Genomic DNA, 22,191 nt, shown 5'->3' with positions numbered 1-22,191 from the left:
GCCAAAGGCCCATCCAGTCCAACACTCTGTATCACACAGTGGGCAGAAATACCAGGTGCCATCAGGAGGTCCACCAGTGGGGCCAGGACATTAGAAGCCCTCCCACTGTTGACACCCCCCCCAAGCACCAAGATGACAGAGCATCACTTGCCCCAATCTATACCTTGTGGCTAATAGCTTCATCCTCGAAAGCCCCCGCTGCCACTCCTTCAGAACAAGAAAGCAACCCTAACGGGACTGTCTAGCGCAGCATCCTCATCCCGGGGCGGCCGATCACAGGCTCGCAGAAGGCAGGCGAGTCCACAAGCCTCCCCCTGTCGCTACCCTCCAGCCACTGGCTCCGAGAGGTAGACTGCCCCTAACCCCAGAGGCTCTATTTGGCTTTCACGGGCCAGCCTGTCCTTAAAGCAGCTCATCAAGCACGCCTGCCTTTGTCACAGATGCTGGCCATGCGCACCCACCACCTCCGGCAATGGGGGCCTCCACTCGTGACGGGGCAGATTCGGCCCTGGGGGGCACAGGAGCTGGCCGGCCCGCCCGCCCTGCTTCCCAGTTTCAGACCTCGCTCGCGGGGAACACCCACCTCCTCTCCTGCACCTTCCCCCCCCGGCCCCAGAGGAGTTTCCCCCACCCCCACCCCTCACCTCCATGGCCACCGCCCGGGAGCCTCGCGGAGACGGGGGGGGAGACCCGCCACACTCTCCCCCTCCCCCCTTCTTTCTTCCCCCTTGCTCTTCGAACGGAACCGGAAGTGTCTCCCGCACGCCCAACCTAGGCCGGCATTAGCCGTCACTTCCGCCCTGCCTCGGCGAAAAAACCGTCATCCACCCTTCCGTCGCTTTAAGAGGAGAGGCGGGGGAGGGGCGAGGTTCCCCCCTCCGCGGCGAACTGGACGCCTCCTCTTGCCCTTCCTCCTCGGCGCAGGCGCACGAACCAGAAGGCCGGGGAACAGTCGAGTTGCGGGAGGCTAGAGCGCCCCCCGCAGTCCCCAAGCCGCCTCCAGAGGGGGCGGGCTGGAGGCTTTGAGCGGCGCCGGCCTTTCCGATTGTGACGTCACCCGAGCGGAGCTCGCAACGGCCCTAACGGTTTCTCTCCCCCCCCCTTCGAGGGTGGGGTCGACAGCGAGTCTTGGAGTGACGGGAAAGAGGCGACGAGGGGGAGGAGCTACAGGGCTGCGGGCGAGCGGAGACCTGTGGAGAGGAGCAGTAGAGGTGGAGGCTAGAGCGGCCTCCGGAGGGCCCCTCACGCCGGGGCCTGAGCTTAGGGGGGCTCCAGCGCCATGTCATACGCCTATTTGTTCAAATACGTAATTATCGGCGACACCGGTACGGGAGGGAGCAGCGGGGGGTTGGGTGGAGGAGCCCCCTCCTCTCCCTTGGGGGTGGGCGGATATAGCCCCTGTAGGAAGCATTATTAGTACCATGACACCTATTGAGGATATCTTTTCATTATTATATAGCTGTAGTTTTCACAAGCATCTTTGGCGGTCCCCTCTCTTTGTGCGCCTTGTCAGGGCTCTCAGCCTCACAACAGCCCTGTGAGGTAGGCAGGCACCCTTTTATACCAGCATCACAGAGAAAGCTTGGGAAATCTGGGTCTTTGGGATTCATGGGTGATGCTTCACTAGCCGGAAAACCCAGGCTTTTATTCATAGTGGATTATAATTACTTACTGTGAGACGCACACGCTCTCAGCCTCAACAACAGCCCTGTGAGGTAGGCAGGCAGGCAGGCACCCTTTTATACCAGCATCACAGAGAAAGCTTGGGAAATCTGGGTCTTTGGGATTCATGGGTGATCCTTCACTAGCCGGAAAACCCAGGCTTTTATTCATAGTGGATTAAATTACTTACTGTGAGGCGCACGCACACACGACCAGGAGCCATAAACTCTTGCAGACAAGGGAATAGTGGAGAGACCATCAAGATAAAACACCAAAGAGTTAGCAGTGGAGCCCTCCAAATTACTCTTGTTTCACGCCTGGCCACCAAGTCCAGAGATCCAACAACCAGGGCAACTTTTTGTCTCCCAAAGAATTGCCAAGAGAGTAAAAGGGGGGTGGGGTTAAGATAGATGAAGTTTAAGGGAGAGGCGGGGAGTAATGAGATTACTGACTATGCCCCGCCCGCTCTGATCCCTTTTTGCCTTTCCTATTGATTGGGGCGGTTTTCCAATCTCAGAAGTACCCACACTTTTGTTGACCTATTTTGACCCCATTAATTTCCCAGGGGACAACAAGGCAAGCATCTCTGTGAGATTCTCCTTTTTTTCTGTGACCCTCCAAATGCCATGTTCCCAAAACCCAATCACTTCAGTTCCGTAACTTGGCCTTCTCCCTTGACTTTGTTATGGCTTCATCTCTGAGGAAACGCCATCTGCCACCCCTTCTTGGCCGGACACATGGCTCTGGGCTGCTTTTGTACCGTCTCTGAATTGCTAAAGTGACCTGCAATGAGGCTTTCTTGTCCAGCAGAGCTGGATCCATTTCCTTCATCACAGCTGAAGCTGGGCGTCCAGGAATGGGTAGTCGTAGACTCACGTCATCAAGGCTGTGATTCAGACCCAAGGTCCTTCTGGGAAAGTGCTCATTAAAGGAAAAAGACTTGGGGGGTGGGTCTAGGATATGCCAGTCCTCTGCCAGTCCTCCATGGCCTCAAATGATGGGGTTTCAGCAGATAGGATAACAGCAGAAGGGATCTGTCCGAGGTCCCACCCTGTCCAGCATCCCTTTTCCTTTGGCAACCAGCCTGATTTCTCCAAGAAGCTCACCAGTCACAGCTAACTTATGGTGACCCTGTAGGCCAGTGATGGCGAGCCTTTTAGAGACCGAGTGCCCAAACTGCGACCCAAAACCCAGTTATTTAGCGCAAAGTGCCAACATGGCCATTTAACCTGAATACTGAGGTTTTACTTTAGAAAAAACAACTCATACATTAACTTAAGATGATCCAAACAAAGTAAGGAAAGCAATCCCAAATGCTTTCATTTACTTAAAATTATTTGGCAGAGAATTTGACACTTTAATAATGGTCTGGGCCTGGCTGGGGCGATGGCACTCGTGCCCACAGAGAGGGCTCTGAGTGCCGCCTCTGGCACCCGTGCCATAGGTTCGCCACCACTGCTGTAGGCTCTTCAAGGCAAGAGATGAACAGAGGTGGTTTGCCATTGCCTGCCTGTGTGTAGCAACCCTGGACTTCCTTGGTTGACCCTACTTAGCTTCCAGGACCGGGCTAGCCTGGGCCACCCAGATCACGGGAGAGAAGCTCACCAGCACAGGACAAAGTCAACCAGCTGTTTGCTCCTCAGCCACTGGCATTAGAGCAGTGGCTTGGTATTTATTTATTTATTAATCTCATTTGTACCCCGCCCTCCCCACAAAACAGGCTCAGGGCAGCTCACAGTCAATGCATAACTACAAGTAAAACAACCTAAAATAATCTAAAATCAGTTATAACGAATACAAATTCATAAAATGCTGGTGATGGTTAATCCGTTGTTTGAGATGGCTCACTTTCAAAGTATACACAGAGGTCTAGCAGTCATTCTGCTCATGATCTTCCTGTGGCGCGGGCTAGGTGTCAAAGCCAAGGGCCAGGGCTCTATAGTGGTGGCAGCTCCCTAGTTGAAAGCCTGGTGGAAGAGCTCCGTCTCGCAGGTCCTGCGGAGCTCTTCTCAGCACCTTCCATTGACCGGAGCCCTGCATTACAGGGACTGAATGATTAACACATTTGATATATAAATAAGTTAGTGGCACTCACCCACATTTCAGGAAAGTGGGCAAGGCCCTTGCCTAGTGGGTCTTCTGGTTGGCAGGTAGTTCCCGCCTTAAAACATCTGCTGCCAGGGGAATGGGTAAGCTGCAAGCTTCTCTCATGTCTAATATGAAAGTAGATACGGCTCTTCGGATGGATGATGATTGTGAATGTGGCTCTCTGTGAGCCACGGTATGGGTGCCACTGCATTAGAGGTACTGTGAATGTGGCTCTCTGTGAGCCACGGTATGGGTGCCACTGCATTAGAGGTACAGCAGCATTGTCAGTCACACGGTCACCCTTCCCCTTGGTGGCCATCTTTTCCCACTGTCCTAAGGTGACTTGGCCTTCTCAGGGGCCATGTTGCATGAGCCTAGAAACCACGCCTCAGGCAATCCTCCGACAAGTTCTGCCACGTGTGATGTAGTGGTTAAAAGGAGCGGGCTGTAATCTGGAGAAACCGGGTTTGATTCCCCATTCCTCCACATGAAGCCCGCTGGGTTACCTTGAGCCAGTCACAGTTCTCTCAGAACTCTCTCAGGCCCACCTGCCTCACAATGTGCCTGTTGTGGGGAGAGGAAGGGAAGGCGGTTGTCAGCTGCTTTGAGACTCCTTAAAGGTAAAGGTAAAGGTTCCCTTGCTCGAAAGCCAGTCGAATCCGACTCTAGGGTTGTGGTGCTCATCTCCGTTTCCAAGCCGAAGAGCCAGCGCTGTCTGAAGAAGTTTCCGTGGTCATGTGGCCGGCATGACTAAACACCAAGGCGCATGGAACGCTGTTACCTTCCCACCGGAGTGGTATCTGTTTATCTACTTGCAATGTCTTGCTTTCAAACTGCTAGGTTGGCAGGAGCTGGAACTAGAGACGGGAGCTCACTCCGTCATGCGGCACACTCGGGTCTCAAACTGCTGAACTACTGACCTTCCACAGCCTGCAGTTCAGTGTCTTAACCACTTGAGCCACCGCAGATAACCTTGAGACTCCTTAGGGTAGAGAAAATAGAGTTAAAAAAGAAAAGAAATGTGCTACTGGACAGGGGTCTTTCCTGATGTACTGCCCAGCATCTGTTTCTTTTCTGCTGCCCAAAATGGGGGTGTGAGCTCCAGCAAGCTGTGTCCACCTCCACAGCCAGGTCAGCTTCAGGGTTCATGGGAAAGCAGAGAAACCTGAAGAGCGCCACTGAGTGAGTAGGCAGAAGGCCCCATGTCACTAGCACCTCCCTCCCCAAAGGCCCTTTCAGCAGAACACATTACGATTGTGTTTTTATTGTTGTCCAAAGGTGTCGGGAAATCTTGCCTCCTGCTGCAGTTCACAGACGATCGGTTCACAACTATCCATGACTTAACAATCGGTGAGAGCCAAGGTCGAAAGGGGTTCCCGGCTCCTTGGTGCCCTTCAGATGGCGGGGTAGAGGAAAACAAGTGGGAATGTAGAGGGAAGAGCAGGACAGCGGGTTTGTGTGGGCCTGTGACGGAACCAGGGAAGTAAAAGCGGGTTGTGGGCTGAGGTGGCTGCATCGATGGGGGAAGATGTGATAGGACGGAGACACTTTTTTCTATAGACTGAGATAGATTCAGGTGGGTAGCCATGTTGGTCTGAAGCAACAGAACAAAGTTTGAGTCCAGTGGCACCTTGAAGACCAACAAAGCTCAATTCCAGATATAAGCTTTCCTGTGCATGCACATTTCTTCTGAAGAAGTGTGCATGCACTCAAAAGCTTCTACCCAGAATTACACTCTGTTGATCTTAAAGGTGCCACTGGACTCAAACTTTGTTCTGGAGATGGAGAAATAGCCTTCTTGCTTCAGATGTAGAGCCATGTTGATTTGCAGGAGAAGAGCTAGATTCTAGTCCGGTAGCAGCTTGGGTCCCTGAGTATCTGATGAAGGGAGCTCTGACTCCCTCTTGAGGGAGGGGCCGTGGCTCAGTGGCAGAGCATCGGCCTGGCATACAGAAGGTCCCAGGTTCAATCCCCGGCATCTCCAGTTAAAAGGATCAGGTAGGAGGTGATGGGAAAGACCACTGCCTGAGACCCTGGAGAGCCACTGCTAGTCTGCGTAGACAGTGCTGACCTTGATGGACCAAAGGTCTGATTCAGTATAAGGCAGCTTCATGTGTTCAGGTGTGTTCAGGTGACTCTTGAAAGCTTATACCCCCAAAATTGTGTTGGTCTCTAAGGTGCTACTAGAATTTAGCTAATATATTAGCTATATTCAAGCCAGTTTGGTGTAGTGGTTAGGAGCGCGGACTCTAATCTGGGAGAACCAGGTTTGATTCTCCACTCTTCCACACATACCTGCTGGTGTGACCTTGGGACAGTTACAGGTTCCTTCAGAGCTCTTCTCTCAGGAGCAGTCCTCGAAAGAGCTCTCTCAGCCCACCAACCTCACAGGGTGTCTATTGTGGGGAGGGGAAGGAGCTCTGAGACTCCTTCTGGTAGTGAAGGGCGGGGTATAAATCGAATATCTTCTTTTCTCTTCTAATCCTCCTTGTGGTATCATTATTTCTTCTCTCTCTCTTTTTACGCACTGCTCATTTGTATCTGGATAATGCTGGCTTTGGGGGCAGGAAAACTGCCCAAGGCATCCCATAGGTCAAAGGCCCCCAGCCAATGGCCTGTAGAGGTAGAGGATTGGGGGGGGGGGGGGGGTGGGGCTTCGTTCTTCTTTCACTCCTGTTAATGCTAAGCCCTTAGCCAGTTTCCTAGGCTACAGAAAAGCAGAGGTGAAGTCTGATCTTGTGCTCAGCAGCTGGGGAAGAAATCTGGGCTGCCAGGTTATGCAGCACTGGGCGTGCTCAAGCCCACTGATTTCAGCGCAGAAGGCTGGCGGTGCTGAAACATCATAAGGCATAGATGTCGCATCAATAGCAGCCTCTTGCTGCCGAGTTCCTGGAAGGCGCTGCCAATCATGCCTGGCCCCACCCACCCCGTGTGCCACCTGTTTGGTTTTGGCTGCAGGGAGCAGGACCGGCCCCAGCCAGCAGTCCCAGGTCAGGAGGAGATCAGTGATTTCCCCAAAATTAGAGAGGCATAGGTGAATTCGATCTCTGCACTCTCCGCAACCAGAGCCTGTCCCAGACCCAAAAAGCCACCTTGCCCTGGAGGTAGCCAGGTCTTTAGATATCGGTGCGCTTTCCCTTGCAGAATCGTGCCTCCTGCTTTTCTGTTTGCTTGTTTTTTGAGCCACAACACAGTAGAGAGAATATTCTGGTGCCCCACCACCTTAAGAAACCAGCCCATGAATAAAAGCAATATTTATAGGAACGGTAGCTTGGTACCGGCAGCTGTTTGGTTCTGGAGAGACGTTAACCTCTCCTGGTCTCCTGTGACCTTTGCAGTCTCTGTAGGTGTATATTTTGCGGCTGTGCTTTGAAGGGCACTGCTTCGTTGGGGATTGCAAAGGATTTTCTTAAAAAGTGCACCCCACCAATGTGCTCCCCGCTCTGGAGTGTTTCGTCTGGTCACAGCACTGGCCCTCCCAGCCCCACACACCGCCCAGCGCTATCTGTCAAAGAGCATACAGTTGATGGTGGGCATGGGAGACCGGAGGGGTTGTGAGCAGGCGGGGAAAGGAGGCACAGGCAGATCTACGTCCCTCTTTCTCTAGCTTTCTGCCTCTGGATTCCTTCCATTTCCTCCTTCCCATAGGGTTGGGGATAGGGTTGCCAGCTTTGGGTTTGGAAATTCCTGGAGATTTTGGGGGTGGAGTCTGGATTCCTTCCATTTCCTCCTTCCCATAGGGTTGGGGATAGGGTTGCCAGCTTTGGGTTTGGAAATTCCTGGAGATTTTGGGGGTGGAGTCTGGAGAGGGCAGGATTTGGGAGGGGGGGGTATAATGCCGTAGAGTCCACCCCCCCAAAGCAGCCATTTCCCTCAGGCAAACTGATCTCTGTCTCCTGGAGATCGGTTGTAATCCCAGGAGATCTCCAACCGCCACCTGGAGGATTGGCAGCCCCAGGTGGTCATTTGGGGTTCAGAGCTGGGAGGGGGGGGTGAGCCAGTCTGCTCCGTCTTGGATCCCCTGAACCGTCTCTTGTTCATCCATTTTCCCATCAGGTGTGGAGTTTGGTTCACGCATGATCAGCATCGACAACAAAAAGATCAAACTACAGATCTGGGACACGGTGAGAACTCCCTTAAGAAGGGGCCCTTTGTCCTGGACCGCTGGGGAGGAAGCAGAGAAAGCGAGGACCTGATTGTCGAAAGTGAGACGAGAGCTTCCCTTCCGTGGACAGGAACGATGTTGCCGACTGTTTCCCTTTCCCCCCCCCTCTTGGGATTCTGTTCCTGGCTGCTGGTCTACCCCAGACACCTCACAGAGGTTGCAGATCAGGAAATACCGGCTGTAGCCTGCTTGTAGGTGCCAGGGCAGAAAGCTGGAAGGGAGAAGGATCTAGCCGAGAAGGACCGACAGAAGGGAGAGAGCCTGGCGCTGCGGGAGGGTGTGCGTGGGAGTTGTAGTCTGGGATTAAGGGAAGGGGGTGGGGGCTGGAAGAATGGGCCAGGAGACGGTGACTTCAGTCGGCAGGCAAGCAGAGGGAGTGGCTGTTCAGGACTTCAGGCAGAGATGCGGAAAGACCTGTTGCCTGTTGCACTTCAAAAAAGGATGTGGACAGAACGGAGCGGGTGCAGAGGAGAGCGACGAGGATGATCAGGGGCCTGGAGACCAAGCCCTCGGAGGAAAGGCTGAGGGACTTGGGAATGTTCAGTCTGGAGAAGGGGAGGCTGAGGGGGGGGGGACGTGACTGCTCTCTTGAAGTATCGGAAGGGCCGTCACTTAGAGGAGGACAGGGAGCTGTTCCTGTTGGCAGCAGAGGAGAGGACTCACAAGAATGGGTTGAAATTAAGGGCGGGACGGTATCGGCTGGATATTAGGGAAACCTTTTTGATGGTGAGAGTTATCCAACAGTGGAATCAGCTGCCTAAGGAGGTCCCTCACTGGCTGTACGAGCAGCGGCTGTACAAACACTTGCCAGGGATGCTCTCCGCTGGTCCTGCATTGAGCAGGAGATGGGACTAGATGGCCTGGATGGTCCCTTCCAACTCTGTGGTTCTATGATTCTGTTTGTAGGCGTACGTGTGCTGTCTGGCTGCTGCTCAGGCCTCTTTGGATCAGGCCTTTCCCGTGCTCTACTAGGCAAGTGACTCAAGCTTCATCCTGAAGAGCTGGATGAGTCTAATTTTTTTTAAGCTTCCAGTCCTCATAGTCCCAAGAAGCAGCAGCAACACTCAGAAACTCAGAGGAGGACAAGGCGTTTCAAATCACAGGGGCTTTCCTTGCTCCCCTGCACCCGACTGTCCAGTTCCGTTTACCTTTCCCTGCTTCCCTTTGACCCCCAAAGTATTTTATTGGAATTTATGCAAAATAAACCCACCGCATCCTGTATCTTGCAAAACGTCTCCAGGGTTTCAGTTGCTCCGATGCAAGATTTGGCCAGGGCTGGCAAGGGAGAGGTGAGAATATGATATTCCCCTTGGAGTCCCATGCCTTCTGTGTGGAGGGACCACGGTTCAGTGGAAGAGCATTTGTGTTGCCTGTAGAAGGTCCCCGGTTCAATCCCCGGCATCTCCAGTTAAAGGAGCCAAGCAGCGGATAATGTGAAAGACCTCTGCCTGAGACCTTGGAGAGCTTCTGCCGTTCTGAGTATACAACACTGAGACGGACCGATGGTCTGATTCAGTATAAGTCAGTTTCATGTGTCCGTGTGAGAGAAAGTCCTGCTCGGCTGGCAGTCTCTCACCCCTCCAGCAGATGGCACCAGAGAATTCATCCAGCAACAGGAGCAGGACTCTTAAAAAGAGAGAGAGAGAACTGTAATTTCATAGAATCATAGAGTTGGAAGGGACCTCCAGGGTCATCTAGTCCAACCCCCTGCAGCATTCAGGAAGTTGACAAATACCTCACCCCACCCCCAGGGACCACTGCTCCATGCCCAGAAGAGGGTGGGAGGGAAACCCCTCCAGGATCCCCGGCCAAACTGGCCTGGAGAACAATCGCTTCCAGACCCCAAAGTGGTGATCAGCATTTCCCCGGGCGTGTCAGAAAGGGCCACAAGAACTAAGCCCTGATGCAATGCTTCCTGCCCTCCCTCTCATGATCCGTCTGAGTCCACAGAATCAGCACTGCTGTCAGATGGCCATCCAGCCCCTGTTTGAAAACCTCCAAAGAAGGAGAGCCCACCACCTCCCGAGGAAGCCTGTTCCACTGAGGAGCCGCTCTAACCAATGCTCTCTCTAAGCTGTGGAATCTTGTGAGCAAGAATTCTACTGTGTGAGCAACTGGCCTTAAAGTGGTGAGCGAGCAATTTGGCTACTGCATACATTAGTTTGCTCTGGAGCCCTCCTTCCTGAGCTAAGACAAAAATGTGTGAGCTGGAGGCTAAAAAACTGTGAGCTAACTCACACTAACTCAGCTTAGAGGGAACACTGACTCTAACTGTCAGGAAGTTCTTCTTTATGTTTAGCTGAAAACTCTTTTGATTTAATTTTTACCCGTTGGTTCTGGTCCAACCTTCTGGGGCAACAGAAAACAACTCTGCACCATCCTCTCATCCTCTCTATGACAGCCCTTCAAGTACTTGAAGACGGTTATAATATCACCTCTCGGTCGCCTCCTCTCCAGGCCAAAAATTCGACACAGTGCCACCTGTGGACTGCCGTATGGAGTCTTAAGTCCTGGGCAGTTGACGCTGCAGATGCTATGATGAACTTCTGGTTTGGATGCACAACGCTGGGCTTATTTCGACAGTCGGCAGAGGCTGTTTCCAAACAGGTCTCTTCCCACCTGTGCTTAACCCTAATGACCTGTCTGGTTGCCTCCCCCCAGGCTGGACAGGAATCCTTCCGATCCATCACCCGCTCGTACTACAGAGGAGCAGCCGGGGCCCTGCTAGTCTACGACATCACCAGGTGGGTCCAGGGCTGCCATCCTCCTGGTGTGGCCTGGAGATCTCCCAGAATTCCGGCTGATCTCCATACCGCAGAGATCAATTCCCCTGGAGAGAATGGCAGCTTCAGAAGGTGGGCTGTATACCCAGCCGAGGTCCCTCCCCTCTCGAAACCCCACCTTCCTCAGGCTGTACCCCCCAAATCTCCAGGAATTTCCCCACATTGAGTTGGCAACCTAGGTGGCTCTGTAAATCTGCTGTCTTGTCCACGTCATGAGATATATCCTAAAACGTGTCTGTTCTTATGTACTTTTCATAACCTTTGCAGAAGGGTCACCAGCCAGTCAGGGAAACCAACTGTAGCTGAAAAAGAAGTCGAATCACAGCTTGATAATTATTAGCAAAGTATTTAATATAGCCTTTTCTCATCTTGCTTGTGAAGCCAGCGAGCATTATCAGATATTGGAATGTGGAGTGAATATAAATAGGACAGACGGACTCCCGTTCTAGCTGTATCCGAAGAAGCGAGCGGTGACTCACGAAAACTCCTCCCCTGCCACATATTTTTTTAGTCTTTAAGGTGTTACTGGACTCTCGCTCTTTTCTCCTGCTACAGACCAGAGGTCATTTCGGGGGGGATTGCAGTTCCCCCGGGTGAGGTACGGGGGGCGGGGCACATGACGAAGCCCCGCCCCCCGCTTCCGGCCGCCCTGCTTCCGGCCCTCATTCAGCCAGGAAGCTAGCTCTTTTTCTACGAAACGACCCCTGCTACAGACAGACTAACATGGCTACCCATCTTGATCGACTTCCATTATACTAGAACTCAGAATCACCCAGTGGATGGACAGTAGATTCAGAACGTACAAAAGGAACACTTTGCTAAAGCACTGAATTCATTGTTATGGTGGCCACCAGCAGATGGGCGATTAGTCAAATTCTTGGAGGAGAGGTCCCTCAGTGGCTGCTGGCCAAAATAACTAAATGGAATCTCCACGTTCAGAGGTAGTAATCCTCTGGATAACAGTGCTGGAAGGGCAAGAACAGAGGAAGGTTTTAGTCTCTGCTCTGCTCCTAGGTTTCTCGGGGTGCATCTGGTTGGCCACTGTGTGAAACAGGATCCCGGACCAGAGAGAGACCATTGGTTGTGTGGAAAATAAAACCCTGCGCAATTGAACTGGATTAGCATCTGGCTTTGTAGAAAAGCGTTCCAAAATAGGTCTATACAGGGGTCATTTCGTAGACAAAGAGGTGCAGGAGCTCACTAGCATAACTCATTAGCATAACTTATTTGCATATGCCACACCCCCTGACATTACCGGAAGTGTGTCAGAAGGCAACACCCACCACTCAGGCTCCACTGGACTGTTTTGGATTGCTAGCTATTGGGGGGAGGATGTGCAGATCTGCCCTCGCAGAGGAGGGAGAGCTTGTACCTGAATAAAACAGTCTTAATGGTGCCACTGGACCGTTTCGGACCGGGGGCTGAGGGGGGGCTCTGCAGCTTACCTGGCTGCTTCTTGCTCTGACTGAGGGCTGGAGGGGGCGGGCTTGTTGCATGTGCCCGCCCCCTGGGCTCTTTACTGCCGGAGCTCCGCTCCTGTGTGCTCCTGCAGGAAATGACCCCTGGGTCTATATAAATAAATAAAAACAGGCTGAAGCTGGCTCGAAGTGTCCTGAAAGATCTCCCCAAGAGTTAAGTCATGAGAGTGTTGCTGCAACGGCACATGCTCAGAGGTGCTCTTTGACATGTGTTCCAACACTGGAGGAAGCAGATTGTGGAGGAATCTCCCAATGGTCGCTCAAGGAAGCTCTCAGGAGGATCCCATTTTAAGCACCAGAACACTGCTGTCAGTCCCTAGTCTCTTTCAGGCTTCCACAGATATTGCGGTCCACCTTGAGCAGCTTTTTCTGTTTCTACCTCTGCGCAGGCGGGAAACCTTCAACCACTTGAGCTCCTGGCTAGAAGACGCCCGGCAGCACTCTTCGTCCCACATGGTGTTCATGCTGATTGGCAACAAAAGGTATTTCTATTGTTTTCAGGTCTTGGGCCAAGGATCTGAGTCAAGATTGGTGACGAGAGCAATGTGGATTCTTCTGACCTGGGCTTCATCATGTTTTGATGGTGTTTCAGTGCTGTTTTCATCACTGGACAGGGCTCAGTTGACTATTTTGTACCTGTTTTGTATGCATTTATTGCACCCAGGGGTCATTTCGTAGAAAAAGAGGTGCAGGAGCTCATTAGCATAACCTATTAGCATAACTCATTTGCATATGCCACACCCCCTGACATCACCGGACGTGTGTCAGAAGGCAACGCCCACCACTCAGGCTCCACTGGACTGTTTTGGATTGCTAGCTATTGTGGGGGGGGTGGAACGTGCAGATCTGCCCTCACGGAGGAGGGAGAGCTTGTACCTGAATGAAACTTGGTCTTAAAGGTGCCACTGGACTGCTTTGGACTGGGGGGCCGGGGGGGGGGGCTCTGCAGCTTACCTCGCTGCTTCTTGCTCTGACTGAGGGGCTGCTGGGAGCAGGGGGTGGGGCTTGTTGCATGTACCCGCCTCCTGGGCTCTTTACTGCCGGAGTTCCGCCCCTGTGCGCTCCTGCAGGAAATGACCCCTGATTGCACCCTTCCTCCAAGGAGCTTCCTTGGGATGGTATCCGTGATTCACACCTCCTCCATTTCAGTGACGCGGTGGAGTGGTCAAGAGTGACAGACTCTAACCTGGAGAGCCGGGTTTAATTCTGCACTCCTCCCCGTGAAGCCGGCTCTTCCCCGGTCTTAGTTCCGCTCTGTAGCCTCACACCTCACTGGCTGTCTTAGACTCAGCCGGAAGGCTGAGAGGACATCAGCCTGGAGTTGTCCGTCTCTCTCTTAGATGCGGCAGGTGCAGCCTCGGACTTTGCATCGCCCACCAGCAGCCTGCAGTGATGAGCCGCTCGCTCTGATTGCACGAAAGCCCCTAGACAGGTGGCTGCAGAGTCTGGAGGTCGGTGAAGTGTCAGTTGAAGAGCGTATGACATTTCAGAATGCACCTTTGCTGCTGATCCATTTCCTGACTCTGAAAAGGGAAGAGGAAAGATTTTTTTAAAAAAAAAATTAAAATGGATATGTATACTTTTTACACCAAAATCCCACCCAAACATGAACGTTCTCTATTTATATAGGTGTGTGTGCGCACGTGCATGTGTGTGTGTGTGTGTAAGTATGTGCGCACCTGGGAGTCGTGGCAACCTCTGGTGATTGACTCCTACTGGGGGCCTGGATGATATTCAGAGAGGTGGCTGACTAAAGCCTGCCCCCGCCTGCCACCTCTGGTATTCCAAGGAGGTCTCCCATCCAAGTAGTTGCCAGAGTCGCCCCTGCTTAGTTTCCGAGATCTGACGAGATCGGGCTTGCCTGGGCTGGCAAATACCAGGAAGTTTGACCAAAAGGTCCAGTTGGAGCGATGTTTTTGCATTCTGTCTTCTCAAGGCGTTCGGTTTTTCTGGCGAGACACAGAGGGGCACCATTGCTCTACCAATCTCTCGTCTAGCTTAGCTTTTCTGCCGCTGATCGGTAGAGGTCTGTTAACTCCTCCTTGTGATATGCCGGCTTTTACAAAGCCAAGCCACTGGTGCCACTTGGCCCTTAAGATCCCAGGCCAAACTCACAAAACTCACTTCCCATGTTTAGAAACAGATATATTTAAACTAGACCAAATCCTAAACACAACACCGAAATCCTAATCCTCATCTCTGAACCGGGAAGTCAATTCATGCTGAGTCAGGCCTTCGGTTTGTGTCGCTCGGGACTGGCTCTGGCTGGTAGCAGTTCCCCGGCAAAGAAAGATCTTCCCCAACCCCAAATCCTTTAACTGGCGATTCCAGAGACTGAACCTGGGACTTGTTACATGCAAAGCGAATGCTCTGGCACCAAGCCGCACCTTCTGCTTGAAGCGCCTGTCTGCTTGATCTCCTTTTTAACCAGTGATTCCCAGCGATGAAGCCTGAAATCTTCTGTCTGCCAAGCATGTGCCATGCACTTTGGGCCCTCCCCGTAGAACTCTGACAGAGAATCAGCATGGTTGTGTGTGTCTTATTATGGGGAGGGGCCGTGGCTCAGTGACAGAGCATCTGCTCTGCGTGCAGAAGGTCCCAGGTTCGATCCCCAGCATCCCCAGTTAAAAAGGATCTGGTGATGTGAAAGACCTCAGCCAGAGACCCCAGAGAGCTGCTGCCAGAAAGAGTAGACACACTGCTGATCTTGATGGATCTGTGGTCCGATTCAGTATGAGGCAGCTTCATTGTTCATGTATTAAGCCAGCTGCTAGTTTAAAGAGGCCTGTCCGAGATTCTGAAAGAGTATTTTGAGCACAGAGAGGGGGCACAGGTTCTTACTTTGTCTATTTTAGGTTTGGGTGTTGGCGGTTTCTGCGTGCCGAGAGTTCGATTTCCTCTTGGCCAGTGGTGGGTGACCCTGGGGGAGCATCTTCGGTTACAGAAGTGAAAGTTAGATCGAACAGCCCAGAAAAATGGTTTGTGTCCCATGCTGGCGATCAGGTCGGAGGGGGGATTTGAACTTTGGTCTCTAGCGACTTGCATCCCACCAGCTGCGTGTGTTCAGGTGTCCTTAATCTGACTTATTCATCCCCTGCTGTGTTCTGTGGTGAGCATTCGGGGCGTTTGCAAATAACTAAGTGTTTTTAACTTTTTTAAAAATTTTATCTTTGCAAAAAATGACTGATTGGTTATTACTTGCTTGGATTTAGTGTCGGTCACATCTTTTTATCCTGTTCTGTTGCTATGGCTTTTTTGCTAATGCAATAAAGATATATATATAACAGGGCTTTTTTTGTAGAAAAACTCCAGCAAGAACTCATTAGCATAATAGGCCACACCCAGCAGCAGACACTCATTAGTATATTAGGCCACACCCCTGATTGCACCACTCATTAGCATATTAGGCCGCATTCCCATGTTACTAGAAGTGTGGTCATCCAGCCACACCCACCTTTTGCTTGTTATTCTGTTTATCTTGTTTTTTGTCAAAACCCAGGGCCTTTTTTTGTAGCAGGAACTCCTTTGCATGTTAGGCCACACACCCCTAATGTAGCCAATCCTGATGAGTTCCTGCTGTTGGGTGTGGCCTGTTATGCTAATGAGTTCCTGCTGGGTGTAGCCAACTTGGGAGCCAGCCGGAACTCCGTTCCTGTGCGTCCCTGCCCAAAAATAGCCCTGTAATAATATTAAACAACTTTAGAAACAAAACAATAACTAAGTGCAGGCAGTTGGACTACCTGATTATCCCTTCCTTTTCACACTGCTGCCCTTTGCTCACAGTGGTGTGTCGGTGGTCCTTCCCTTTTCTTGGTATTTTTGTGTGTGTGCGTGCGTCTGTACCTGGAAGTCACGTTGACCTCTGGTGACTGACCCCTACTGGGGGCCTGGAGGATATCCAGAGAGATGGTTGAATGAAGCCTGCCCCCGTCCTCCCAACTTGGTATTCTAAGGAGGTCTCCCATCCAAGTACTGACTACAGTCAACCCTGCTTAGCTTCTGAGATCTGACGAGATCGGGTTTGCCTGGGCTATCCAGGTCAGGGCTGTCCTCCCCATTTTTGAGAGTTTCGAGCCTTCATTTTCTTCCTGCAGCGACCTGGAGCACCGGCGGGCCGTGAAGAAGGAAGAGGGCGAAGCTTTCGCCCGGGAACACGGCATGGTTTTCATGGAGACGTCAGCCAAGACGGCAGCCAACGTGAAAGAGGTGAAGAAAGAGCGGCCTGGCCTCTCCTCCGCTCCCCTTGAGCATTTGCAGAAGTCGTTTGCGGGAGGAGCAAGGCGATGTGGAAGCCCTGCCCCTGAGAGTCTCACTCATCACCCAGCCATTGTGATTTGTCAGCAGTTATCCATAGGGCTTAGGAGCTCACTTTTCCATTATTCAGTGGAAGGGGGGGGGGTTTAATCCCAATTTGGCTCCAGAACCCAATCCACATTTGCATCAGGTGACTGCAGAACTGGCCCAATGGCCGCGTGTGTCTGCATTTGACGCCGGTCTTGTGGGCCCGTGACTTGCAGCATTGCAGGCAAGTCCACGCAAGTCCCTTGTTCCTAGCACAAAGTCCTAGCAACCCGTGTTACCTGCCCACCTGCTCGCCCGCCTGTGCTCTTGACACTAATCGGAAGTGGGGGACCAACCCCGCTCCCTTCTAGTTTGTAAACGCTGCCCTGCCAGAGTGCTTTGGAGATAAGATCCGCCATAAAGAAGGTGGCTGTTGTGCTCATTGCCTGGAGCCCAAAGGCCGCATTCTGAGATGCTCTGCCCCATTCTTCCACCGTAGCCGACTTGCCGTGACCAAGTTGAGTGTCGACTCCGCAGAGGCTGCGGCTCTATCTCAGGGTTCCCCAACATGGTGCCCTCCAGTATTTCCCTTGGCACCCACTGACATTTTCAGAAGACGGATGGGGCAATTGTAAGGCAGGGCTTGTTATGGGCTGCCCTCATTCAGATGAAAGGGCTTTCCACGGGAGGCTCAGAAGGACCAGGAAGTACCTGGGCTTTCCTCAGTCGGCTGTTTGGTTCCATTTCGCTTTAGGCTTTCCTTCTTTCTAGGAGGTGTCTATGTCTGGGGGGAGTTAATCCCACTTGGCTCCACCCCCCACTGAAAGTATTTTGGGTTTGGCTCTGCCTTTTGTGGATGCCATTTTTTGGGGTGGGGCTCACCACCCCCTTCTCAAAATTCCAAACAGGCCCACAGACGCCGAAAGCTTGGGGACTCCTGCTCTATCTCACACCCCAACTTGCTGAATCTCCGGGAGGATGAGAGAGTCCCTAACGTTGTCGATCCTAGAGGATGGGTGGGTGGTTACACATGGGAGAAGGCAGTCCTTAAGAAAAGCAAATGAAGCTGCCTTCCAGTGGGCCAGGTCATTGGCCCGTCAAGCTCAGCATTGTCTGAGTAGAGGTCTTTCGCACCACCTCAGCTTGCTACTTGACCTTTCGAACTGGCGATGCCAGGGATTGATCCCGGGACCCATAAAACAGACGCTCTGTCACTGAGCCACAGCCCCTTCCCAATTCCAGAGACAATTGAGGTTAAGACAATAGAAGTCAAGGCCAGAACTTGGAATCCAACCCAGAAACAAATAAGCCATTTAGCTAGGCCAGTTCCTACATCAGTGTCCAGTTCATTAACCTGGCCTCTGCATTTTGGACCCATTGTAGTTTCCAGAATTGTCTTCTGGGTCTCCAGATTACAAACTGGCCTTTGTTACTCTCCATTACCCCCCTTCCTGATTGCAGTCTTTCACTCTGCCTCCCCTAGGCCTTCTTCAGCACAGCCAGAATCATCTACAAAAAGATCCAGGAAGGCCACCTGGACCTTACCACCGAGGTGAGCGTGGCATGCCAAGGGCTTTGCCCCTCCAAACGCAGCCTGGCAGGGGCTCCGTGGAGCCTCCTGATTTTGTTCCTGCCTGGGGACTGCCTAAACCTGAGAAGGACCAGAACCATGTCAGGCCAGTGTACGCGGTTGGTGGGGCTGCATTTTGTTTGGCGAGTCGCTGGGCTTGATGGACTTCCATTTTTCAAAATGGGTAGGGATTCGAGTCCTGCCCTCTGCACCAAATACCTTGTCTGTTCCTGGCGGTGGATTCTGAAGTCAGTGTATTTGTGTCGTGGCCAGTGTTCCCTCTAAGCTGAGTTAGCGTGAGCCAGCTCACCGTTTCTTAGCCTCCGGCTCACACATTTTTGTCTTCGCTCAGGAAGGAGGGCTCCAGAGTGAATTAATTTATGCAGCAGCCAAATGGCTCGCTCACAGCTTTAATTGCCAGTAGCTCACAAAGTAGAATTTTTTGCTCACAAGACTCCGCAGCTGACAGGGAGCATTGGCCATGGCCCCATCCTGGAGAACCCTCAGAGCAGTCCTGCTGTTGAGGTAGAAGACAGTAAGGCCCTCTGAATTGTGGTCAGCAGGAGGGAGGCCTGCTCGTGAGCAGTGTTCCCTCTAAGCTGAATTAGTGTAAGCTAGCTCATAGTTTTTTAGCCTCCAGCTCACACATTTTTGTCTTGGCTCAGGAAGGATGGTTCCAGAGCAAACAAATTTATGCAGGAGCCAAATCTCTTGCTCACAACTTTAATTATAGTAGCTCACAAAGTAGAATTTTTGCTCATGAGACTCCACAGCTTAGAGGGAACATTGCTCGTGAGTGAGGGCTGGTTTGCGGCAGAAAGCAACGCTCCCTCTAAGCTGTGGAGTCCTGTGACCAAAAATTCTGCTTTGTGAGCTACTGGCATGAAAGTTGTGAGCGAGCGATTTGGCTGCTGCATCAATTGGTTTGCTCTGGAGCCCTCCTTCCTGAGCGAAGACAAAAATGTGTGAGCCGGAGGCCAGAAAACTGTGAGCTTGCTCACGCTAACTCAGCTTAGAGGGCAACACTGAAGCCGTAGCTAAAGGGGAAAGACTAAGAATCAATTGATTGATTGGTGATTGGGGAGCAAGTATATGAACGAAAGGCTGCCAAAGAAGAAAGGCATTCTCTTTGTCTTTTAGGAAAGGGGAGGCCCAGGAGGAAAGAGCCCCTTTGATCCTCTGTAGCTAGGGAGGGGAACCAAAGCAGGGGCAGATTAACCATTAAGCAGACTAGGCACGTGTTTAGGGCCAGGGCCAAAGGGGGCACCACAAAGTTGGGAAAAGGGTGGAAAGCTTAGTTTGTACAGTCTATTGAGGCCCCAGTCACACGGCAAGGTTGCCGCGGGAGAGGCACGGAAGGTGGGCGGATTATCCGGGCCCGATCACACCCCAACATCTGGGAAGTGGAGCGCACCCGTGGCATACCGCCGACAATGCGCATCTAAAAACTAGTACCTCCAAGGTACTAGTAAACGTTTGCCACGGGCTGCCTCCAGACGCCTGTGGTGTGATCGCGCTGGCGCGCGGCATTCCCCTCCGGTTCCTCATTTACCCTCTGCCGCCGAGGGAAGGAACCAGCGCGTCTGATCATGTAATCGTGAATCAGACAGACGTGCCGGGGGCAATTAGCCCCCCCCCCCCCCCCCCCACGATATCCAGCCTGTGTGACAGGAGCCGGTGTTATCCTATGAATAAATTTTTGTATTGCTGCAACCTGCATTGTATGTCTGGTCAGACAGGTCAACAACTGAAATGGACTGGGGGTCAGCGTGGAAAGGAGGGGGGGCACCAAGATTGGTCAGTGCTTCGGGCACCCGTGAGCCTTCATCTGCCCCTGACCACAAGCCACAGAAGAGAGGGAATTGGGTGCAAATAACTCCATTTCCTTGGGTTGAGGCCAAAGGAGCCTACAACATCCCGTACCCTTTCCTGTCTACTTATCATATTTTCTATCTCTCTTCTAGGAGCTCAGGGCAACATCCCTCATTTTATCTTCGTAGCGCCTCTGATGGCGGGTTAGGCTGAAAGAGGGTGTCTGGCCCCAGGTCAGCCAGTGGGCTTCATGGCAAAGTGGGGATCTGAGCCCAGCTCTCCCAAGGCCTTGCCCACCAATCCAACCGCTACTTGCATCAAGCAGCTCTAAAGTTAGATTAAAATAGCACACTCCCATCTATGGAAGGCCAATGCAAATACAAAAATCTCCTGGGAAATGGGAGGTTCTGGCTTTGAAACTCTGGAAGAGAGCCATGACCAGTCGGTCAGAGGAGTCGGTTTTTTAAAAATCCTCATTGATTGGCAATATTTATTTATTTTATTTATTTATTTTTCACATTTGTACCCCGCCCTCCCCGATGGGCTCGGATGCTTCTGATTAATCTGCAATAGATTAAAAACAAAACAAAGTGCCCTGACCTGGATAGCCCAGGCAAGCCTGATCTCATCAGATCTCGGAAGCTAAGCCGAGTCGACTGTGGCAAGTACTTGGATGGGAGACCTCCTTGGAATACCAGAGGCGGGAGGCGGGGGCAGGCTTTCTTCTCTGAATATTGTCCAGGCCCCCAGTAGGGGTCAGTCACCAGAGGTCGCCATGACTTCCAGGTGCACACACACACACACACACACACACACACACACACACAAATACCAAGAAAATACCCCAAACAAAACAAAGCCACGTGGTATTCTACTAATACAAGTTTGTGGCTGGCTGGTACCATCTTAGAAGAGCCATTTTCTCGTGTGAGCAAGGTGGAGTTTGGATTCTTCTTCAAAGGTAGTGCCTCCTAGGACACACGAGTGCGTCATCTAAAGACAAAGAGAGAAACATGTTCTTCTTGCCGTGTTTATTTGCTAAATGATAAGTATATTATAAGGGGTGGAGGGGAAGTAGAACCCAAGGCATGCCGTTCAGAGCCAAGTGCTAGTTAGAAACATGAAAACAGCTCTTGCTATTTAAGAACCCAAACAAAAACCAGAGAGGGAATGCTTTATCCTGCCTTTGGTTGGATTTCATTCAGATGCAAACGTACGGAGATTCAATCAACTATTGAATCATTCAATCAATTCAATCAATTGAATTATTCAATTGAATAATTCAATCAAATAATTCAATCAGTTCATCGACTAACATGCAAATGAAAAATCAACTAAAGCGCGGGGTAGAGAGAGCTGGCAAAGAGAACTTTTCCTCCCTGTCTCAGAATACTTGAACTGGAGGGCATCAAATGAAGCTGATGGGCAGTAGCTTCAGGACAGACAATAGGAAATACTCCTTTATACAGTGAGTGGTTCAAATGTGGGATTTGTTGCCAGAGGACGTGGTGATGGCCATAGGCATAGACGGCTTTAAAAGGGGATTGTATCGATTCAGGGAGGATGGGGTCTAGCCAGGGTGACTAAAGGGACCCCCACATCCAGAGGCAGCAAATCATTGAATACCAGTGCCAGGAGGCAACATCAAGTCAAAGGCCTCGGCCACTATGCCCTGTTGTATCTCCAGAGGAACTGGAAGGCCACTGTGTGAGACGGGATGCTGGACTAGAAGGACCACTGGTCTGATCCAGCAGGGCTCTTAGGTTCTTGGGAAGGCCGCAGCCTCTATGTCCTGTTGTTGGCCCTCCAGAGGAACTGGAAGGCCACTGTGTGAGACGGGATGCTGGACTAGATGGACCACTGGTCTGATCCAGCAGGGCTCTTCTGATGCTCTTTATGTTCACTGGCTACGACCCTGCTCTGCAGCTGTGAGGCAGTCCCTCCACAGACTTCTCTCCATCTCCGAGAAGGGGCCTGGGATGCAAGGCGGTATGGGCAGGACAGTTGACACTGGGCTGACTCTTCCTTTAAGCTTTTTTGATTTCTCCTCCAGGGAAACGGCATCAAGATCGGACCCTCAGCGGTGCCGTGTGAATCCACCCTCCGCCACGGTCCCATGGGCTCTGGAGACCGATCGGGCTGCTGCTGAGCTCTCCCTAGGATCCAGCCAGGCTTGTGACGCCTCGGGAACACGCAGAGAGCTCCCCCGCGCGCACGGGCACACTCTTGTTCAATTTCCGGCACTGTGTCGGACACGTGGATCTGGCAGCCCGGCCCTTTCGCAACCCCTGCAACTTACCTCTTCCTGCCAGGCGGGGGGGATTGGGACCGTGCCGGACCCAGAGCTGCCTT

The 22,191-nt window shown here is 52.0% G+C and overlaps 1 protein-coding gene across 2 annotated transcripts; it reads left to right on the top strand.

Moving 5' to 3' along the window:
* The first annotated feature begins 1,196 nt into the window (after positions 1–1,196).
* RAB2B (RAB2B, member RAS oncogene family) lies at positions 1,197–22,185 on the top strand. Of its 2 annotated transcripts, XM_015420446.1 has the most exons (8): positions 1,197–1,325; positions 5,029–5,100; positions 7,807–7,874; positions 10,577–10,659; positions 12,566–12,658; positions 16,271–16,382; positions 17,941–18,009; positions 21,893–22,185. In XM_015420446.1, exons 1-8 carry the CDS (start codon positions 1,280–1,282, stop codon positions 21,986–21,988), a joined length of 639 nt encoding a protein of 212 aa, XP_015275932.1. In that variant the 5' UTR covers positions 1,197–1,279; the 3' UTR covers positions 21,989–22,185. The 2 variants fall into 2 exon arrangements, with proteins under 2 accessions (XP_015275932.1, XP_015275933.1); XM_015420447.1 differs by lacking the exon at positions 17,941–18,009.
* Positions 22,186–22,191: the final 6 nt, after the last annotated feature.

Source organism: Gekko japonicus, unplaced genomic scaffold (genome assembly GCF_001447785.1).
Source record: "Gekko japonicus isolate JY-2015 unplaced genomic scaffold, Gekko_japonicus_V1.1 scaffold441, whole genome shotgun sequence".
Classification (NCBI taxonomy): domain Eukaryota; kingdom Metazoa; phylum Chordata; class Lepidosauria; order Squamata; family Gekkonidae; genus Gekko; species Gekko japonicus.
The sequence above is the reverse complement of the archived record's forward strand: the minus strand, read 5'-3'. Positions and strand labels throughout refer to the sequence as shown.

What these genes read in the sequence shown, in the direction of transcription:
- RAB2B (XM_015420446.1), top strand. Translation starts at nt 1,280, where the DNA reads ATGTCATACGCCTATTTGTTCAAATACGTAATTATCGGCGACACCG. An exon ending in CGTAATTATCGGCGACACCG is followed by an intron (nt 1,326 to 5,028) that starts GTACGGGAGGGA and finishes TGTTGTCCAAAG; the next exon opens with GTGTCGGGAAATCTTGCCTC. An exon ending in ATGCTGATTGGCAACAAAAG is followed by an intron (nt 12,659 to 16,270) that starts GTATTTCTATTG and finishes TTCTTCCTGCAG; the next exon opens with CGACCTGGAGCACCGGCGGG.